The 22,744-nt window shown below is 46.0% G+C and overlaps 1 protein-coding gene across 1 annotated transcript in view; it reads right to left on the minus strand.

Moving 5' to 3' along the window:
- Positions 1 to 22,744, minus strand: part of LOC125102903 (uncharacterized) — a 53,804-nt gene that overhangs the window by 25,772 nt on the left and 5,288 nt on the right. Inside the window, exon 4 of the mRNA XM_047734517.1 lies at positions 10,054 to 10,128. Coding sequence (XP_047590473.1) covers positions 10,054 to 10,128 — 75 coding nt within the window. The remainder of the gene's footprint in view (positions 1 to 10,053; positions 10,129 to 22,744) is intronic.

The raw sequence follows: 22,744 nt of genomic DNA on the forward strand, positions 1-22,744 counted from the left end.
GGGTTAAAGCCTCTGCCTTCGGCCCAGGTCATGATCCCAGGGTCCTGGGATCAAGCCCCACATCGGGCTGTCTGCTCCGCAGGGAGCCTGCTTCATCTTCTCTCTCTCTCTCTGCCTGCCTCTCTGCCTACTTGTGATCTCTGTCTGTCAAATAAATAAATAAAATCTTTAAAAAAAAAAAATCTGCAAGCCCAGGTTCTGTTTCCTCCTCAAACTGGGAGAGATAAATAAACAAATAAACATTGTACACGTTTTCAAAGATGTCAGATTTCTATTGGTACATAACAGGAAGAATGGAATACATTTTGTCCTTTTTTCTTTTAGTGATAAAAGAAATTAATAATTTAGACTAACCGTTAGTCAATTGTAATAAAATTTTGCAAATCACTGGCTCATTATGCCTTATGGTTTTAATCCCATATTTTTGTGGGGTTTTGAGTTTGTTTTTTAAGATTCTATTTTTAAGTAATCTCTACACCCAACGTGGGGCTTGAACTTACAACTCTGAGATCAAGAGTCGCATGTTCTCCCAACTGAGCCAGCCGGACACCCCTTGACCTCATATTTTGAAACAGAAGGGGTAAAAGGCCAGAAAATTGATTTAAAGAAATCTAAAATTGCTTATATTGTTTTTGTTGGGCAGATCGAAAAATGCACACATTTCTTTAAAGAAATGGAAAAACAGATGTGGCGTTTGCAAGAGGAAAGAACAGGGAAGGGGAAAGATCCATCTTAGAGATGTTTGGGAAGCAAAGTGTGGGGCTGAGGTACCATTAAGCTCCACCCTGTGATCCGCAGTGTGGTGGGGGCAGGGGTAGGTAGGGACGACGGGAAAAGAAGCATGAAAGAAAAATTAAAAGTTCTGGGTTTGCCCTCAAGGACATTCTATTTTTTTTACTGAAGCATGGTTGACACACAATGCTGTCATCATTGAAATCGGGGATCCCCGACACACACACAAACTGGACTAAACACGTTTTAAAACTTAGTAAGAATTTATCTTACACCCTTAAATTACATTTACTCTGTAATACTGGGTTTGCGTTATGCATAATACTGCTCTTCGAGGGAGCAGCTTGGATAAGTTGCATCTGTTGGGCTCCCCACTAACATCTAGAGAGAAGGGTGGGGGAGGGGTGGCCCTGGAAACAGCACTGCTCAGGCTGATGGTAAAACAAACATCACTCGGAAACAAAGCTGCCCTTTCAACACTAGGGTTAGAGGAAAATGAGGGAATTAAGTGAGGAAAATGTAAATTAAATTAGAGTAAAATGAGGTATTAAGTGGCAAACATTTTCTGAGAACCTACCATAGGTCAGGCACTGGGCTGGGGGTCTTGGTGCATAAAGATTAAACACGGTAAGGCACAGGGCGTCAACAGAAGCTTCAGGATCATGAAGACACTCAAGTCCAGGAAGGAATGACCAAGCAACATCATGGATCAGAGGTTGGTGACCTCTAGCTTGTGGGCCCAGTATGCGGTTTTCACATTTCTAAACAGTTACTAACAAGGAAGGAAGGAAGGAAGGAAGGAAGGAAGGAAGGAAGGAAGGAAGGGGCTATGTCACAGTGACCAAATCAAATGTGACCCGCAAAATGACGGGCCTCTAGTATTTCCAGAAAATGTTTGCCGACATCTACAAACAGCTAGAAACAAGCCGTGCCTACCCCAGCATGCTATCCCCTTCTTGCTCTTAGAGGTTTCGGGGTTTGCCGTGTCCGAGGGCTCTCTATAGAAGTTAAAAGCTTTCTGAACTCCTGCTTTCACATGGATTGTGCAATACCTTTCTTAATAAAGCAATCAGTACACTAAACATTTTAATAGTATTCAAATGTCGTTGATTTCTGAAAGGTCTTTTGGGCCACTCCATTCTGCTACCTCTTCTAACTCAGACATTGTATGTGGATAAAGTACATGTGTACGTGTGTGTATAACAATCAGCACGTGTAAGAACCACGGTTTCTATTTGTAATTAAACCACAAAGATCAGTTCACCTGGGGACAAAACTACTTTTCAGGATAACTGAAGACTGTTTAACTACCCAGTTAAGCCGGTGCTACCCACTACATGACTGAAGAAGAACAAGGAAGCCATTCCCGCTTCTGTTGATAATTCTTCATGCTGCCCTTCCCACGTGGGTACGGTAAGCTACTCACAGTCTGCAGTTGGAATTTTTCAAAGTTTTACATTATGTATTTCATATTGGTTTTAAGTATATTTGGTCATGAAAGGAAATTTATACATTTTGAAAAATTAAGACAAAACAAATCTGCCTGGATTTATCTATTCATATGGACAGTGTCTAAAAAGAAAGCGAATCAGGTAAGTAGGAAATTTATTTTGGACTGTCTTCGTTTTATTGACTACAGGGTTGCTTTATAGAAATGTAACAAAACCTGCTCTTCTGGAACCAGCCAAAATAAAAGTTTGATCCTTGATCTAAGTGGAGGATATGGTTAGTTCCTAAAACCAATGACTCCATTTGGCTTATGCCCATTTGAGGTAATTACTGCCATTTGTACTAGCCAGAGCTGCAGTCACACTTCCCAGCCAGCTGGACCCAACAGGGCCAGGCACCGGCTTACAGACCACAGCCTACCTGCAGGACAAGCAGAGTCTGATCACGAACACGCTACCCGCTTCAACTACGCAACAGCACGTATGACGCCCAACCCTCACTGTAGTCTAAGGACAACAAGAACTTATTTCTCAGTCTGCATAACGGCAAGTCCTTCTGTCAGCTGCAGCTAAACATTGTCCTGAAGTCTGGTTTTCAATCGTTTTGCATAGAACGTAGTAAGTAAGACACATCTTTGTGGCCCAGTGGATTCTGCCAAGCTGCAATGTGTTTAGAAGATCTGTTACAAAATAGACACAATTATTTAGGAAAGATTATTGGAGTACATTTGAGACAAAAGAGATAGACAGACTACAAAGTTCCAAGAATTTTGGAGAAAAGACATATTGATGATAAGCATGAATATAACTTTGCTTTTTATAAACAAAACCACTTTCCTGAGAATTATGCAGTCTGCCTCTGACCGTCAAGCAGCCAGCTCCTCTCCGGCAGAGCACCCGGCCGGTGCAGTGCTGACCACACACCCCTCCTGGGGAGGAGGGTCCCACCAGTGCAACGGGGGTCACACACCACTCATGGGGAGGAAAGCCTGGCACAGAAAACATGGAAATGTGCAATCTTGTTTCCTATACATCTTTACAGCCTCGGTCTGCTGGCTAGCAACCAAACCTTCCCACCCCTACTCATATAAAAGAATAAAACTGTGCATTGGATTGATCCGATATGAAACTATTTCTTAAATTTATTTTTTAAAAAGACTTGTTTATTTATTTTAGAGAGAGAGTCTGAGCGAGAGTACACGTGGAGGGAGGGGCAGAGGGAGAGAATCTTCAAGCAGATTCCCTGCTGGAGCGCCGAGCCCGAGGGGGGACTGGATCCCACCACCCATGAGTTCACGACCTCAGCGGAAACCCAGAGTCCAAGACTCAACCCACTGAGCCACGGAGGCGCCCCCCCAAATTTATAAAACAATTAGAGAGTCTAGCTTGGCATTATCTGAATTATCAAACTTATTCTAAATAAGGACCAAATTATAAGCAGAGATGCAGTACAGTATAAGTTCTTTTTCCATCATTTTCAATTCTTTACATCATATTTCTATCAAAAATTTTAATTTACATTAGCTATTATTTTTAAAATTCAACTCACCTGGAAAAATAAGAGAAAGAAGAAAGCACATTTAATGAGTGGTAAATTTGTGGGAGAAGCTTTGTATAATTTGTTTCATTAAATTCTTCAGTAACCCTATCAGATTAGAATTACTGCACCCATTTTTAAAGATAAGAAAGCTGGGGGCACCTGGGTGGCTCAGTGTGTTAAGCCTCTGCCTTCTGCTCGGGTCATGATCTCAGGGTCCTGGGATCGAGCCCCGTGTCAGGCTCTCTGCTTGCCGGTGAGCCTGCTTCCTCCTCTCTCTCTGCCTGCCTCTCTGCATATTTGTGATCTCTCTCTGTCAAATAAATAAATAAAATCTTTAAAAAATAATAAAAATAAAAAAAAACAACCAGCACTCTTTAAAAAAAAGATAAGAAAGCTGACACATGTGCCTTACACCTGTCAGGATGACTAAAATCAACAACACAGGAAACCACAAGTGTTGGCGAGGATGTGGAGAAAGGGGAACCCTCTTACACGTTGGTGGGAATGTAAGATGGTGCAGTCACTCTGGAAAACAGTGTGCAGGGGGGCCCTGGGTGGCTCAGTCATTGGACGTCTGTCTTTGGCTCAGGTCATGATCCCAGGATCCTAGGATCCCAGGATCAAACCCCAAATCGGGCTCCCTGCACAGTGGGGAGCCTGCTTCTCCCTCTCCCTCAGCCTGCTGCTCCCCTTGCTTGTGCTATCTCTGTCAAATAAATGAGTAAAATCTTAAAGAAGAGGAAGGAGGAGAAGGAAGAGGAGGAGGGGGAGGAGGAGGAGGAGAGGAAGGTGGTAGTATGGAGGTTCCTTAAAAAGTTAAAAATAGAACCACCCTACAACCCAGCAATTACACTCCTGATGTATTCAAAGGAATACATGCACCCCAATGTTTATAGCAGCATTATTTACAATAGCTACATTATGGAAACAGTCCAAGTGTCCATCAGCTGATGAATGGATGAAGATATGGGGTGTGTGTGTGTGTGTGTGTGTGTGTGTGTATTACATGCATCACACACACACACATACACACACACACACACACACACACACAATGGAATATTACTCAGCCATAAAAAAGAACGAAAGCTTTCCCTTACAACATGGGTATACCATGGACGGAGAGCATTATGTTAAGCAAAATAAGTCAGAGAAAGACAAATACCATATGATTTCACCCATATGTGGAATTTAAAAAACAAAACAAATAAGCAAAGCAAAAAGCAAAAAGAGAGAGAGAGAAACCAAGAAACAACTCTTAACTACAGAGAACACAGTGATTGTTACAGAGGGGGTTGAGAGGGTATGAGGGAATAACGGACGGGGATTAAGGAGCGCATTTGTTGTGATGAGCACAGGGGCTGTATGGAAGCATTGAATGACTTTATTGTACACCTGACGCTAATATAACATTTCGTGTTAATTGGAATTAAAATAAAAACTTAAAAAAATGAAAGCCAACATACGGGAAACATAAGGGACTTAAGCAAGGTCACTGACAGGCAACTAAAAACCAGGATCAAAGCTCAGGTCTAGGTGATTCAGAGTAACTCAATAATATTGCCTGTTACAGTCTAAAACATTTTCCAATAAAGATAAAAAAGTAGAGGCTCTGAGCCATAATTGAGACTATGCTATATGTGGATAGTAAATGAGCTTTCCTGCCTCTCTGTGTGCGTTCTGATTGGGTAGAAGCTGTATTTGACCATTCCCAATGTGGGGGCTGCCTGGTGAGCTGATCGCCTCTCTGGGGAGTTACCCAAGGTCTACCCAAGGTCATCAGTTCTCATGACAACTTCACCACCCGTGAGATACCCCCGCACATGTTATCGCGGGTCATTCTCATAGCCCAGCACCGCGGCTTCACCCGCTCATTCTTTCCTTCGTTCATTCCTTGTACCTTGCGTGTTAATTGTGCTCCTCAGAATGACGGGCCACCCCCTTGACAGATACAGACAGAGATCTTGTTCTGGCCTGAAAACACCCAGTTTTATACACAGAGTGAATAAGAAAACAAGATGAGTGCAAACACTCTCCAAATTGAGTGTGCAAAGCCCAATCAGAATTGTATTTTCCAAGGAAAATGGAATATTTTAAAGGTAGAGGCCACCAGCTGTGAGACATCAGAACCACTTATGTTTTCTTCCTTGGACGTATCCTTCATTCCTATAACGGGTGTAATGCAGCGTCTCTTCACCAAAGCACAGCCGGCGGAGTTTAATCGTCTCTCGGAGGTCATGAGCATGTTGTTCATGGCAAAGAAAGAAGAGATTTCCTGAAATGGAACTTTTTCCAATTTTTTTTTTTTTTTTTTAAAAAGGGAAGGGAACTCAGCAATTGTCTGTGAGCGTTAAGCATGATCCCAAACAGACTGGCGCCGCGCTGAGTGTCCTCTTGACCGTGCAAACTCAAGAACACACGGACTGGCCCCAGCGCAGGGTGCGGCTCGCTGTTCCCGGCTCAGGAAGCAGGCGGGTGCCTGAAAGGAGGGGCTGCCGCCACGGGCGGAGGTCTTCTAAGTCTTGGAGTGGACCCTGCCCCTGGAGGGAACCCGTGGTCATGGCTTCAGGACCCCCATTTCTAACCAAATAATCCACGTGACACATGGGGCCCGTCCGAAAGCTGCTCTGCGCCTGCGGAACGGTGGACCCCGGGCAGGTGACACGGCTGCGCACAGAAGGCGCCCGCGAGAGACCGAGGTGGGACACCGTGCAGGGAACGTGGAGAGCCACGCGACGCCAGCCTGCCGCACGAGAGGACCGGTACCGGAGCCGGGGCTCTGGGCCGGCATTCCCGCGGCCAGGCCGAGCCCACCGGGAGGCAGCAGCGATGCTCGAGGCCCAGCCCCCGGGGATGCTGAAGCAGGGGCGGCGCTGCCGCTAGGAACGCACGGCCTCCTCCAGGACCGCGGTGTGCACGGGTGTGCACGGAACCCCGGAAAAGAAGGGGCATCCCCAGCTCTCTGCAGGGAGGGCGTGCGGAGGCCGGAAAGAACAAGGGAAGAGAAAGGGCAGGGAAAAGGCTGAACCGGGGCGGAGGGGTGCTGGGCAGCAGAGGCCCAGGGAGCAGGAGCTGATGCGCGGGAGGCGGGGTTGGGGGGATCGGAGGGTCCACGGCTCCCAGCGGCGGACACCCAGGTTGCAGAAGGCCTCCAACCCCAGGCTGACCGCATGTGCCGCTTACACAGCCTGCATCTCGCCTGCGCTCGGTGTTCCGGAACTGCACCTGACGGAATCCAGTGGACAGTGTTGCCAAGGAAAGCAACATTTCTTAGAAAATCTGCTACTCCTTTCATTAATTCATCAAGTATTTATTGAATGCCGGGCATTTTTTTAGACACTGGGGATATACAGAAAACACAAGACAGAGTGAGAAAGACACTCTGGGGAAGAGGAGAAAGACACACTAAATCGGAGAATAAATTACGTAGTATTTTACTACGTAAAATAGTAGAAGGTGGCGAGGGCTAAGAGAGAAAACCAAAGCTGGCAAAGGGAATTAAACACAGGCAGGGCAAGGAGGCAGTGCAGAAAGGTTGGACAGATTTCTCAGGGTGAGCCTTCTGAGTAAGGATGGAAGCGGAGGTGGGTGGTAGTGGGGGTCACTGCGGGAAGGGCATTTCTGGAAGAGGGAACTGTACATACAAAGGCCCTGGGGTGGAAGGCTTATGGGGCACAGGATACCAGGGTGGCCAGGGCAGAAAGAGCAAGGAGCAGACAGCTAACGGGGAGAAAGCTGGGAGCCTGGAAACAGGCAGCTGAGACCCCAGACGGAGTCCCCTGAATGTCATCAAACCCGCAGGGCGAGGACCTGGCTTTTCAAGACAGCCCAGCGCCATCAGTACATTCACCTCACTGTTGAGAAGTCCATTCACAAATTCTGACTGCTTCCAAGCCTCATGAAGGGATTTAACAAGTCCCAAACGTTACAAAGTCCTCTGGAGTCCTCCTGACACATGAGGAAGCCTCTTCTAGAAAATTGGTAAAAGAGGGAGCCCGTCCTTGTGCCCACAGTGAGACCCCAGGTCCCGGGAAGCAGCCATGCCCGCTGGGCACACACAAGCCCACCTTGCGGAGGTGGCTCTCTTAAGAACAGTCCCTGAGGAGCGCCTGGGTGGCTCAGTGGGTTAAAGCCTCTGCCTTCGGCTCAGGTCATGATCTCAGGGTCCTGGGATCGAGCCCCACATCGGGCTCCCTGCTCAGCGGGAGGCCTGCTTCCTCCTCTCTCTCGGCCTGCCTCTCTGCCTATTTGTGATCTCTCTCTGTCAAATAAATAAATAAAATCTTAAAAAAAAAAAAAAGAACAGTCCCTGAGACAAAGTGTTTCCTCACATGGGAGTTTCATGTGCCTGTAAACGACAGTGGGGGCCCGGGACACCCCATCTGGGTCCTGTGCCCAGACAGTCCTGAGATGACAGGGGAACACTGGATGTGAGGACTTGCGTCCCGAGTGGGCCTGCAGGGCTTTGCATGTGGACTCTAAAGTGCCACGGTCTGGAGTGGGTCATGAAGGGGGCTGGGAAAGGTGGCCTCTGTCCTCACCATCACATCGACGGGACAGACAGCCAGGTCCCAGGTGTGCCCCTATGCTCCCTAAAACCTGCCCCACGGCTTTCACCAAGAAAAGCTGAGTCTGGTTAACAAACATGAAGGCTTCTTAGGGAACGGACCCACCACAAGTGCATTTGGCAAAATGGCATCAACTTGAAGCCTGAAGTGAAGTAAATTGCAGTATTTACACGCCAAGGCAAATGTTCAAAGGGAGGGCTCAGACACAAAGAACAGATGGCGGGGGGAGGAAGCGAGAGTGGCTTTGCCAACACCCACAAAATGCAGATTTTTTAAGTGCCTTGAAGGCTGTTTATGGTCTGAGCACCCGGGAACCAGCCCCTTGGCTCCAGGAAGCTCTCTTTCAGCGTCCACACTGCATCCTGGAAGGGACCGTGTGGACCATGTGCAGACCCCTCCTCGGGAGATGCCTTTCTCGTGAAACATCACCTCTATCTGGTAAAAGGCAGTCACAGTCTTTCCGCTTTGTTTTACAATGTGAAAGGGGAGGAACTGTTTGTGGCTGATGCTCAGAATGAAGAAAAATGGAGAAAAAGGGCCACCCCAGTCACACTGTTTGCTTCCAGGGGTGGTTCAAACCCTTAGGGATCGTGGACCCACAAAGATGTCTTCAAAGGTCCCATTATAGGCGCTCCAGAAAGAGCACTGTGGGTTTTTGTGTTTTTTTTTTCCATTTTAGGAACACCTTTGCAAACATAACTCTATATCAGGGCCTCCCTGTCCAGTGCAGATGGTGTGGGGTGAGTGTAAGTGCAGGTGGGAGTGTGCCTTTAGGAAAGCGAAGGGACAGGGAAACACTGAGTTGCTCATAGTCAATCGGGGAGAAGATGATGGGACAACATGTGTTTTCATTGACGTTTTCTCATTAGCTGTTACTTCTCATCCCTTTAGATACTTTCTTACACTGGAATCTTTTTTTTTTTTTTTTTTTTTTTTAGAGAGAAAGAGAATGCTTGTGAATGGCGGGGCGGGGTGGGTGTTGGGGGAGTTGGGAAGGGACAGAGGGAGAGGGAGAGAGAGAATCCCAAGCAGGCTCCACATTCAGTGTGAAGAAAGATACGTGTGGAGCCTGACACGGGGCTCGATCTCATGACCCTGACTGAGATCATGACCTGAACCAAAATCAAGAGTCTGATGCTTCACCAACTGAGCCACCCAAGAGCTCCAATACTGGAATTATTTTTAAGGAAAAAAAAAAGTAAAATTTCACCTACATTATCACAATGAAAAATCACTCTACCTCTACTTCTAAAACCTAAATCAAGTTGCAGAACAATAAATGCTGAAACATTTACCAAAGTAGGAGTCACCTGAGGAGTTGGTTCCTGTCTTTCTCCCTCACAGAATCTCTTGGTGCATTCTCTAAGGGGTTTCAGTAGATGAATATACGAGTGGGGGGATGGATGGATGATGATATTTGATCAAGTTTAGAAGTAAGCACTAGAACTTCAGAGACGGACACCCTCAGGTATAGGACAATACACTCATGGGAAGGACAGTGATAATACACTCCCAGTTTCATCTGCACAGAGAAGAGACTTTCACGTACACAATCTCAGCACGCACACACATGCACACACACAGTCATGCACACACACAGATACACGCACCCACACATGCGCGCACACACACACACACACACACACATATTCTACAGCTGATGTCTGCAGAAGGAATCACATTTTCCACCACAATGAGTCCAGGTTCAATTATCAAGTTTATAAATAACCTTCAGATTTCAAGGCCACACTGAAGAGTTGCTTACCCTGGGAAGGGGCCGCTGAGATCCCTCCTGGGCTTGGGGTGGATGAGCAGCTGATTCCAAGGCAGAGCCCCTAACCTGTAAAGAACATCCAGTGGTCAAGTCCCATGAGCAGCAACTCCAGTGGACAGAGGCCTCATCGTACAAAACATTTCGCAAAAACGAAACACCTCTCGTTTGGAGATGTTATGTATTTTGATATTTTGGAGTGAAAAACATACTTTTACATATATTTTTGGTAATTCAAATAACTTTTCCTGCTCGAATAAATACAGTCCTTCTATCAGTCTAGATTCACACATATAACAATGCCTGCACATAAGGCACCAAAGATATATATAATTTTGTAACATTTTTAGAGGAAAATTATTTTTGGTTCTTGAAAATGTCTTTTTATGTCAATATTAGTGATTGACAAGATTTGTAAAACATAGCACTAAGGATCCAAAGCTGTATTACTTATTGCTCCTCAAGAGATCTAAACATGCTTTCAGCGCAGGTTCTGGCCAAAATAAGAGTGGGCTGATGGCTGTCAAGAAAAATAACTTATAATTAGAAAATCTGAGCACATATTTTTTGTAATTTCAGGTTCATTAAAAGTGTGCAACGTCAAATGAGTCTGTAGTTGGTGTAACGGTGATTGTTTTATCTTTTCATTTTTGAAGTTTGAGAAGTTTTATTATTCCCCATAAACCAATAACAGATATCGCTTCCATTTAGGTTTAAGTAACATGAAGATTCCAACAATGAACGTCTACTAAAACGGAGTGTGGGCTGGTAGTTTGCAGCTAAACTGTGATGGCTTTGGTGCCTGCCGAGAGAGAGAGGGAACAATGGCCAGGTAATGTTCTTCCAAAAGAGCATTCCCACGTTCCTATGTACCCTTGACATTTAGACACGTGAATCCCTCCTCACTACGACCCTGGATGCAATGTCACCATGACATGTTTTTTCTTTCATCTTACTGAAAACATGAGCAGATATCTCTCCGGTGGTATGACAACTAAGGGTCCCCTCCCAGACTTGAGGGCTCTGTTGTTGAACAGAGTGCCAGGGACTAAGCATCTGGAGTGGCAGCGGCATCTGTGCTGCTCTGTGAACAGACTAACTTCATGTCAGGCCTAACCGACCACTCCCCCCAAACAAGGGCAATTAAAGGGAAAAAATCAGCACTGGACATCCATCAAAGCTAAAAATATGTTGTTGCCATATTATTCCAATATATTTTTAATCTTCAAATTGGTGTGTCTTTGTTTACCAACCAGAAGACTCACTTGATAGGAATTCACAGGTTAACATGGTACCAGGGGAGATGACAGATTGACAGGTTGAGGACTAGTTCGTTGGGAGTGAAGGAACTTCTCTGGTAGATCCTGGGACTGAACAGGCCCAGCCTGGGCTCTCCTGGTACCATCCATCAGCAAGCACGGGACTACCACAGTGTGCCCCTCACTGGGAGTGGCTGGCCACACGGGGGAAGCCCACGCAGTCTTCTTCAGACAGCATGTTTGCTCTAAACACAAAAGCTCAAGTCGGATCCAGGGCAGTACTTTCTGTCTCACATTCTCCATGACTGACCATGCTGTGAAACGCTCTTACATGCCCACATGCTTCTAAACATAGGCAGTTAGCTGAAGACACGCATATGACTTTATCTGAATATGCTTATGTATTTCTCCTCTACTCACTCAGCAAATGTTCGTTGAGCTCTTCCTACTCATGGGCACTGCTCTGGGCATGGAGGACAATCGGGAACAAAAGAAAAGCTATGCCCGTCCACAAGAAAATCAGTCCAGCGAAGGGAGGTGGACAGACAGACAAACACATAAACAAATGGGTCTCATTGGCTCCTACAGCACATGGAGTCTTTCAAGGACATTCACAGGAGTGGGCTGCATCTCTGGCAGCCCAACTCTTCTGTCTTTGTTCATCTTTGTGGCTGCTCCTGGGAGCTCGTGGGATGGGTGTCCCCTCCCCTTGCACCTGGGCAGCCCTGTGACTTGCTCTGACTCACAGAATATGACAGAGCGAAATTCTGGGACTTCCAACCCAGGTCCTAAGAGGATGATCTGTTTCTGCTTCCTTCTTCTTAGAAGACAGTCACCACTCAGTAAACAGCAGCCCTGCCAGAGAGAGAGAGAAAACCGGAGAGAGACAGAGAGAGCAACAGAGACAGACAGACACAGAAACAGAGATAGAGACAGAAATGGAGGTAAAAAGAGACAGAGAGCAAGAGGGAGAGAGAGAGAGAGAAAGAAAGAAAGAAGAGGTCTACAGCCATCTTGGAGGGACTGGAGTCAGTCCAGCTCATAGCTGAATGTAGCCACATGGTTAAGCCTTGGGGAGACCAACAAAAGAATCTTCCACCTGAGCCCCAACTGATCCTTACAAAATATAATGTCGTTTGAAGCCACTCAACTCAGGGCACTTGCTACATAGCAACAAATGTCTAAAACCCTACACAGGACTGGTCTGGCCCTTGTGTTAACACTAGACTCCATGGGTGTGTTGGAAGCTAAGGGCGATGATTTGGACAAGAGGTGAGCCCAGCTTGGACGTGGGTAATCATACCAGGCTCTGGAGTCCCCGGACTCTGGAGTATGTCTCCGTCTACACAGAGTTCTGATACAGGCAGAACTCATCTGTGGCTTCCCCTGGATATGTTCTGAAGGAAAGGCCCACACAACTCTTGACATCGTGTGGGAGCTGGGACAAAAGAGACAAGTCAAGGCCAAAGTCGACTTCATACCTGGCAGCTCACTCTTCCCCAAAGCAGCAGCACACACACTGTCCAAGTTCTCCATCAGCAGGTGCACTGTCTGAGAGGACAAGGCAGGTCCCAAGACCCAGCAGAGGTTCCCACACTCAGATGTGTGCCAGCACTGGGAGTGAACAGAGCTGTGGGGAGTCACCCATCCCCCAAGGATGCACAGAGGATTAGGAATTTTCTAGAACTTCACGTACAGGTATGGAGACCACAAGGCAGCTACTGGGACCAAAAGACTCAGGACCAAAGACTCCTCCAGAGTCCTCAAGCAGTTCTGGGAGGCGAACTCCAGTGGTGGTTTCCTTCTGAAAGCTGATCAGTAGATCCGGCCCTTCTCATTCCCAGGAAGCAGGTTCTGTTTATTTGCTCACAAAGGGGACACAACGCTAAATGGGAAAGCAGTCATTAGGGAGAATTCGTGAGGGTAGCATCCCAGGGACTCCAAGTTCACATTCATGTCTCCCTGGACATTCCCCCAGGGATTACGGCCTTTGCCCGCCCAGGCAGCCAGGTTACAGATGTCTGCGCAGGTGGGCAGGTGATGGACTCCTCCCCGCAGCTCATCGCTGCCGCTCCGGATCCCTTCCTGGCGGCTCCCGCCCAAGCTCTGGGCCCAGAACCACAACGCTCATTTCCAAGGACTCGAGCTGGGGCTCCGTCTGCCTCACGGGGGATCCAGGTCCGTGACTCCTTTGGTTTTCCTGGAGGCCTTCACTCAGTCCGTGACTCTTACCTGGCACCTGCTTTACGCCCACGAACACGTTACTTCTGAGACGGTCTTTATTCTGAGTCGGAACACTGAGGTTCAGATCTGGAACTTTGAAAACCGGTAGTTTGTCCATTCTCTGGCATGCCATGGCCGTGCCAGGGCCCTGAGCTGGCCGAGGGGCCTCCACAATCTCCCTTTTAGGAAATCTCTCTCTAACATTCTCTACGAGGGGTCACAGATGCTCCTCGTTTCCCGTGTTTGGCTCTCCTCGCCTCCCCTTCCTTGCCCTCCACCGAATTCCCCCGCTCACCTGCAGTGACGTGGGTCTGGAGCCTGACGGGCACCAGTTCTAAATCTCGTGCTGCAGAGGTGAAGAGATGGGTCCACGGTCTCAGTCACCTGCACGGCGCAGCAAGCTCTGAAGACAGCCACGTGCTCTGAAAGCTCGCTGGGATTCCTCTGTGGTGCAGGGGCTCTGCACGCCCCGGCTGGTCTTGCTCACACGGGATCAAAGACGCGGAAGGAAGCCTACCGAGCATGCTGGTTTGTACAGGGCACTGGCCAGCTCCTCCAGGAACCAGTGCTGGTCCCTGCCCTGTGTTCAGTGGGCCTGGGACCCAAATTCTAGGAAGTGCTAAACAGACGATTCACACAAACGCTTGTTCACACCACGAAGATAAGTCTCCTCCCCGTCTTCCCCAGGCCGGGCCACTAGGAGATGCCCCTTAGCAGGTTCACCCCTGGATCCCAGGGGCTTAGGCTCGGGGCTAACGAAGTCCTAGCTAGCCTCAGCGCAGAGCAGAACAGCTTAATCACAGATGAATTTCTCACAGATGTGTGCCACTGGTCACCCGGTGCCCAGCCAGGGCAAATCCACCCCCGCCAGGGAAGAAAGAGCTCAGAGCCCAGGCAGCCTGGAGGCTTGTCAGGGTGCTGCAGCAAGGCACGGTGGGGTCCCCATCGCTAACCCCACCCTCTGGTCCCCTGCGCAAGGTAGACAACACCTGCCTTCAGACGCAAGCCCTGGGGTCATTACTTAGAGTGGGGCAGTCCTTCTCTAGCAGACCCAAGAGCCAAACAATTAATCCAGACCACAAAACCCCAAGTTGGGGCTCCTGCGGAGGGCCTGGTTGTCACACTCCAGCTGCATCAGAATCCCAGGGGCCTTGTTACAAACAGACAGCTGGGCCCACCCCAGAGTTTCGCGGGGAATTTGCATTTCTAAGAAGTTCCCAGTAGGTGCTGGGCTGGTCAGGGCCGCTCTGGCTGACCCAGTGTGTGGTAAGGGATTGGGTGTATGGTGTCTGATAACGGGGCAGAATCTGTCCCAGCACAGGCCCAGAATGCCCGCATTTGCTAATACTCCCACGCTTCTGCCGTGTACCATCCCCTCACCACTCGAGTGCCACGCCCTGGTCCCTGGTGCCGCATCCAGAGGCAAAGGGGCTGGACAGAGAGGCTGATTTGCAGCAACAGGACTTAACAGGCTCGTCCTAGAGCTTCCGAGTGGCTTCCAAGCCGTGGAAAGCCCAGCTGCTCCATCTCTGAAAGGCAAGGTCTGTGAGGAACTATTTGGTAAAATACAAAAGTCAAACCGTGATCATAAAATAGAGTATTTGGTGATCAGTGGGAAGTGAACCCCCGACGTAATTCAACCAGCAACCCGACACCAGGCTTCAAAGGGGGCAGCTCCCACCGCAAGACATTTGTGCTCTGTGGTGAGCCAAACCCCGAGCCCACTCTGCTCAAAGCTCCATTGTCTGAGTTTCTGGCAGGTGGCTAGTGGTGGCTCAGAGGGGTCCTATGGCCACAGGAGCCTGAGCTGCCCCCAAACCACATGACCTGGTTTCAGTATTTCGAAGGCATTCTTTCCAGGATTTTTGAAGTTCAAGTAATTAAGGCCGGGTACTTAAATTTCACGCAGCCCCTCACACTGGCGACCATGGTCATGCATTGGATCTTGGATCACACTGCCGATAAAAACCACAACTCTGTGCCACATGGTTTTAGAAAGAAAATGTGAAACTACCCAGCCAAAACTGTAAATCTGGGCACACTGGAATCCACAGATACGTTCCACCCTTTCTCCCACTTTTCTTTAATTTTCTCCACTGTCATTCCTCTAAAGCATGGCTTGTCTACATTTGTCTGTCTTCTCTGTTGACAAACTGTTGGAGCAATCACCTCAAATTCATTTTGGATGTAATTTCAAGTGGCACTTCTCCTTCTCCTGTTAAAAACGGTCTTGCCTCATTTCAGTTTTATTTTTTTCTCACCTTTCTGTGAACACTCTCCTCCTTGGCCAGCCACTGAGTAACGATGTTGAGTCAAAGATGTGTTTGCCTTAATGCGAGCAAACCAAACAGGAGCTCCGTGGCCAACAGAGACCCAAGGGCCAGATAAAAGGCCTGGAGGCTTTCTCACAGCTAGGTGCGAGCTGCACCCACCGAGCTCCGAATTCACCTGAAGGGTCCTTCTGCAGAAAGGTTTCTGTGAAAATACTTCCATCTAGCAAAAAGCAATGATTAGGAAGGGACTGGCAAACTTCAGAGTCACATTATATCATCTTTTTTAACTGGAAAGTTTAGAAAGTAGTCATTTTATTTTCAACATACATATAATTGTGTGTTCTATGGTTTGTCGTTTTGTTTTGTATTTAATGAAGACTTTGTTTTTAGAGCGGTTTTAGGTTCACAACAAAATTGAGAGGGAGGTACAGAGACATCCCAGAGGCTTCCTCATAATCAGCAACACTCACCAAAGAGGTACGTTTGTTACTAAGGATGAGCATACTTTGACTCAAAATCGGTAGTTTGCCTTGGCACCCTTGATGGTGGACATTCTGGGGGTTGGACATTCTGGGGGTTGGATGACATATTCAACGTCATCATATCAAACAGAATATTTTCACTGCCCTAGAACTCCTCTCTCCTCAGCCCATTGTTCCCTGTACACCCCCCATCAACTACTGAACTTTTCACTGTCTCCATAGTTTTGCCTTTTCCAGAAGGTCTTATAGTTGGAATCACACAGTACGTGGCCTCCACAGACTACAGCTTCTTTCACTTACTAATACACATTTAAGGCTCCTCTAAGTCTCCCGTGCTTGATAGTGCATTTCTTTCTAGCACGGAATCGTGTTCCATTGCCTGAAGGGACCATCACCTCCGAAGGACATCTTGGTTGCTTCCAAATTTAGGCAATTATGAATGAAGTTTCTATAAACATCTGTGTGCAGGCTTTCGTGGACATAAGTTTTCAACTCCTTTGGGTAACTAATGAAAAGCGTGATTGCTGGATCGTACGATGAGAGCATACATAATTTTATAAGAAATGGCCAAACTGTCTTGCACAGTGGCTGCACCGTTTTGCTTTCCCGTCAGCAGGGAATGAGATTTCCTCTTGCTCTACATCCTTGTCGACATTTACTGTTGTCGGTGTTCAGATTTGGGCCACTCTAATCAGTGTGTTGTGGTATCTCATTGCTTGATTTTGCATTTCCCTAACGTCATATGATACAGAGCACCTTCTCCTAGTTTATATCTGTGTATCTCTTTGGTGAGGGGGTCTCTTACAGTCTTTGGTCCATTTTTAAATTGGATTGTTTTCTTATATTCTTGTCTTATGAGATCTGTGTACGTTTTAGATTATAGTCCATTATCAGGTGTGTCTTTTGCAAATATATTCTTCCCATCTTATGGATCGTCTTCTAAATTCTCTCGGCATTGTCTTTCAGAGTAGAAGCTTTTTTTGTTTTATTCTATTTGTTTGTTTGTTTTAAGGGAGAGAGAACACAAGTGGGGAGGGGCAGAGGGAGAGACTGAGAGAGAGAATCTCAGGGAGGCTCCATGTGCAGCACAGAGAACAATGCAAGGCTCCATCCCACGATCCTGAGAGCATGACCTGAGCCAAAATCAAGAGTCAGATGCTTAACCAACAGAGCCACCTGGGCACCCCATAGTGTAGAAGTTCTTAATTTTGTAAAGACCAGCTTATCAATTAGTTCTTTTGTGGACAATGCCTCTGGTGTTGTATCTAAAATGTCATCACCATACCAGAACATATAGGTTTACTCCCCTGTTCTCTTCTAAGAGTTTTACAGTTTTGCATTTAGATTTAAGTATAGAATGCATCGAGTTAACTTTCATGACAGGTGTACAGTTTGTGTCTAGATTCTTTTTTTTTTTTTTCCATGCAAATTTCCTGCTGTTCTAACTCCACTTGTTGCAAAGGCTCTGTTTGCTCCATTGTATTGCTTCTGCTCAGGACAACTCATTCATGTGGGTCTGTGTCTGGGCTCTCTACTCTCCTCCACGCTTCTGTTTGTCTGTTCTTCTCCGCTACCTCACAGTCTTCAGTACCGTAGCTTTAGAGTTAAGTACTGATGTAGGGTAGTGTCGGTCTTCCAAGTTCTTCTCCTTCAATATTGTATTAAGTATTCTGGGTCTTTTGCTTTCTATATGAACTTCAGAAACAGCTTGTTGTTATTGTTAAAATACTTGCTGGTATTTTGCTTGGGATTGCCCTGAATCTACAGACCAATTGGAAGAACTGATATCTTGATACTACTGAGTCTTCCTATCCAGGAATATGGTGTCTTTCTCCATTTATTTAGTTCTTTTGACTTTGTTTGTCAGAACTTGGTAATTTTCCTCATATAGAACTTGTCCATATTTTGTTAGACTTATACCTAACTCTAATACCTAAGTATTTATTTCTTTTTTTTTCTGGGTGGCCGGTGCAGGGATGCTAATGTAAAGGTATTGTGTTTTTAATTTCAAATTTTACTTGTTCATTACTGGCCTATGGTAAAACAACTGATTTTGTGTATTAGCCTTGTATCCTGCAACTATACTATAATTACGGATTAGTTCCAGGTGGGTTTTTTTGGTCCATTCTTTCAATTTTCTGCATAGATAATCATGTCATCTGTGAACAAAGATAGTTTTTTGTCTTTCTTGTCAATCTGGATACTTTTTATTTCCTTTTCTTATCTAATTGCGTGAATAAGGACTTCCAGTACAATGCTGAAAAGTAATGATGGGAAGGGACACTTGCCTTGTACTTGATCCTAGTGAGAAAGCCTTGAGTTTCTCACCATTAAGTGTGAACTTAACTGTATGTTTTTGTAGATATTTATCAAGTTGAGGAAATTCCCCTCTATTTCTACTTTACTTAGAGGTTTTTTTTTTTTTTAATCATGAATGAGTGTTGGATTTTGTCAATTGTTTCTTCTGTATCTACTGATAGGATCATGTGATTTTTCTTTTTCAGTCTGTTGACATACTGAAATACATCAATTGACTTTCAAACATTGAACCAGCCTTAGATACCCGGGATAGATCCCAACTGGTTATCATATATAATTCTTTTTATGTTTTGGAGGGTTTGATTTGCTACTATTTTGTTGAGAATTTTTGCATTTATGTTTATGAGAGATATTGGTCTGTAGTTGTCTTTTCTTGTAATGTAATTAATGTCACTTTACTAATACACATTAATAACAAAATTGGTGGACTGTTGCTCCCTGGTCACAAGGAAGGGCTTCTCTGTACATCTGCTGCATGTTCTCTAGTGACTTTATGCTGTGCCGTAGATAGGCATGGCAAGGTCCACAGGCTTTGGAGATAGGCTGGGTTTGGATTCAGAGTCTGTGCCATGTTAACTGGGTGCCCTGTGCAAGTGAGTTGTTAATTGTCCTAAATTTCCATTTCTTTATCTGCAAGACGGATTTACTAAAAAAACAGCAGTACACCCTCTTGCAGGGTTTGTGTGAAGATTAATTGGTATAATCCAGGTGCGGTGCTTGACAGGTCGTATTAAATACGTACAGTTACTATTTTTGCTGTTCGCCTCGCCTACATCTTATGGCTTTAGTATGTGCTAAACCCCAGGGTGTCTGGGTGGCTCAGTCAGTTGAGCGTCTGAGTCTTGGTTTCGGCTCAGGTCTTGATCTCAGGCTCATGCTCTGTGCTCAGGGAGATCCTCTCCCTCCTTCTCCTTCTACCCCTCCCCCACTTGTACTTGTTCTCTCTCTCAAATACATAAACGTTCAAGAAATATATAAGCTTAAACCCTTTTTTCCTTATTGTACTATTTAATTAGGACACTTAATTTTTAGTCTCTTCCCTGGAGCCTTTTCCCGTGGCACTGGGATAGTGCACATAGATGCCTGTAAAATCAGTCTGACTTAAATTCAGCAGTGATTTTTTTCATCTATAAAATAATATTAACATCTCCTAAAAAGCTATAAAATGAAAAACTCTAATTAATCATTACACATTAACAGGGGTGCCTGGGTGGCTCAGTAATTAAGTGTCTACCTTCTGCTCAGGTCGTGATCCCAGGATCCTGGGATTGAGCCCCACACTGGGCTCCCTGCTCCACGGGAAGCCTGCTTCTCCCTCTCCCACTGCCCCTGCTTGTGCTCCCTCTCTCACTGTCTCTCTCTGTCAAGTAAATAAATGAAACCTTTTAAAAAAACTCATTACACATTAACAAGCTTGCATGTGTAGTGTGGCTTCAGGTTTATAAACTAGTATCTATACTCAGTCTCCTGAATAGTTTTCTATACAGTACGTTTGTTTTTCACGTCCTGTGTTATTTTCTAGTTGTTTTTCTCTCTGTATCCAGATGATTATACACTTTGAATTGGGAGGAACATTAGCAGCTGCCTAAGTAAACTTCTCTCAAAAACCAAAATCACTGGGGTGGGGGTGAGGGGAGGGTGGTAGGACAGGGGAAAGGTGGGTGGTGGTCCCAGTTCAGGCTTACACACTTCCAAGTTACCCAAACTTAGCCTGGAGCAAAGGTACACCTTTAGTCATTAAAAACATGCCATCTCATATTGAACGAGATTTACTTCTTTGTAACTCCCTCCCTTGGGCCCTAGCCTGGTCTCTGAATCTACTTAGGAAAAACATGAAATACATCTTAAATATGCTTTTTGGAATATGAAATAATATGAAACCCACATGAGAACCCCAAGTCTCTGAAGACACTTACTCTCCCCTTACACGTGTCTTCCCAGGCTCAGGTAAACCTGTTTGAGTCTCCCCGGTATAGAATTTTCTAGAGCTTTACTACACAGTCCAGCTTTGTTTTGCAAAGGGAATGACATTTTCATCTTTGCCTTAAAATGTGCATGAAATCCTGTAAGTTGTCTACCAGATCTCCCCCACAGGAGCAGGACTGCTTCTGTACACATGCGTGTGTGTGTGTGGATAAAGAGCGTGCTTTCAGTTCCTCTTTGAATAGAGGGGGTGGCCAGAAATCATTCACATCAAAGATAGTTGTAATTTCTTCAATTTCTCCACAGACACTGAAGCCTTACTTTCAGGCAGATAGTGATTTTTTTTTTCCCAAAAGCTTCACACTTATTAACATTAATTGAGAAAACCATCTTTCCTAGTTCAACATGTAAGACTTATCTTGATAGAAAGGTGTTAAATGGAACTTCTGAGTCTGGAATCATGAGACCATGTTGTCTTCCCTACAGAGAATGCTGTACATAAGACAAATGTTGGCTGCAAATTAAACTTTCAGCCATCTCCAACCATCTGACAAAGGAGCCCCCAAAATGCTACCCTGTCTAGCAGACCGAGAGCGATGTGCTCCTTGCACCCAGGTGCGAAGGGCCCGCCTTCCTCCGCTCATCCAGGAGGGCGCGCTGAGCGGTATCCTGTGGCTGGCTGTGCCCCCAACGATTTTCTGGTCAAGAAAAATTTCAGGACACAACCTACCAGGTTGTTTAGAAAAAAGGATGATGAAATGACTCACAACAAAATAAAACATACTTTAAACAGCATACAGGCTTCATTTTTGTCTTGAAGCGGATTTGTGCCAGGTACTTTCACGCGGGGTTCTGCTCACAAAATAGGCGCCGTCATCACCGCTTCTAGACGAACTCAAGGGGCTGACGGCATGCTCAGGCCACTTTAAAGGAACAAAACGAGGAGTTGGACCCAGATTTTCTTATGCCGGATGGAGCTGTCCCTCCGCTGCTTCCGCCAGGTGCAAATACGCAGCAATAACAACAAAATCCAGCGCCACGAACCAAGGCAAAGGGGTTATCTGGGCGCTGAAATCTAACCAGTAACGTGCAGGTACAAAAATGCATTTCACGATATTCTATATTTCTATCCTAGATCCTTCTGTCTTTAATTTCCGAACTCTGCCATCTAGCTTTGGAATAATAGGCAAAACACCACTCGGGGAAGGAATGGAGATGCACAGAATAGCAAAGGAAGAACAATGGACGGCACCAGCCAAAAGAAACACGCCCCCAACCCCTGTGACCATAGCCGGCGACTTCAAGAGCCACACCAGCTAAAACCAGCTCAGGAGACCAGACACACACCACACACCGGGACACGTACTCTCCTTTCTGGAAAAGCAAACCGTTGCAGACAGTGCTAAACCTGCTGTGTATCAGGAAACTCCTTGCCTCAGGTTGCCTGGGTGGCTCAGTGGGTTAAGCATCTGCCTTCAGCTCAGGTCATGATCCCCGGGATCCTGGAACCGAGCCCTGCAGCGGGCTCCCTGCTCAGCTTCTCACTCCTACTCTCCCACTCCCCCTGCTTGTGTTCCCTCTCTCACTGTCTTTCTCTCTGTCTCTGTCAAATAAATAAATAAATTTGAAAAATAAAAAAAAAGAAACTCCTTCGTTCATTTTCATCCTGATTTTTTATAATAAGGAACGATCATAACTTATTTTCTTCCTCTCCAAACCTGTGGAGAAAAAATCACCTCCTTGGTGATTTTGTTACTCTCCTTGTGCCATTTTTAATGGGTTTTATCTCCCCGGATACAGTCTCAGGGGCAGGGACCATGACTGTCCTCCTTTAGGTCACCCAAGTAAGAACTATTTGGATGACACAAAGCATTACTTTGAGTAAAAATAAGAATGTAAACATGTGGGGCACCTGGGTGGCTCAGTGGGTTAAGCAACTGCCTTTGGCTCAGGTCATGATCCTGGAATCCCGGGATCAAGTCCCACATCCAGCGCCCTGCTCAGCAGGGAGTTTGTTTCTCCCTCAGCCCTCTCCCCTTTCATCCTCTCTCTCTCATTCTTTCTCTTTCTCAAATAAATAAATGAAATCTTAAAAAAAAAAAAGAATGCAAACATGTTTATTACACTTGCCACTTGGCTGAAATGAATATTTTAATTTTAAGTAACTAAAAATCATGGAGCATAGGAAGCACACAAAAAATATTCC

This window comes from Lutra lutra, chromosome 6 (assembly GCF_902655055.1).
Source record: "Lutra lutra chromosome 6, mLutLut1.2, whole genome shotgun sequence".
NCBI lineage: Eukaryota > Metazoa > Chordata > Mammalia > Carnivora > Mustelidae > Lutra > Lutra lutra.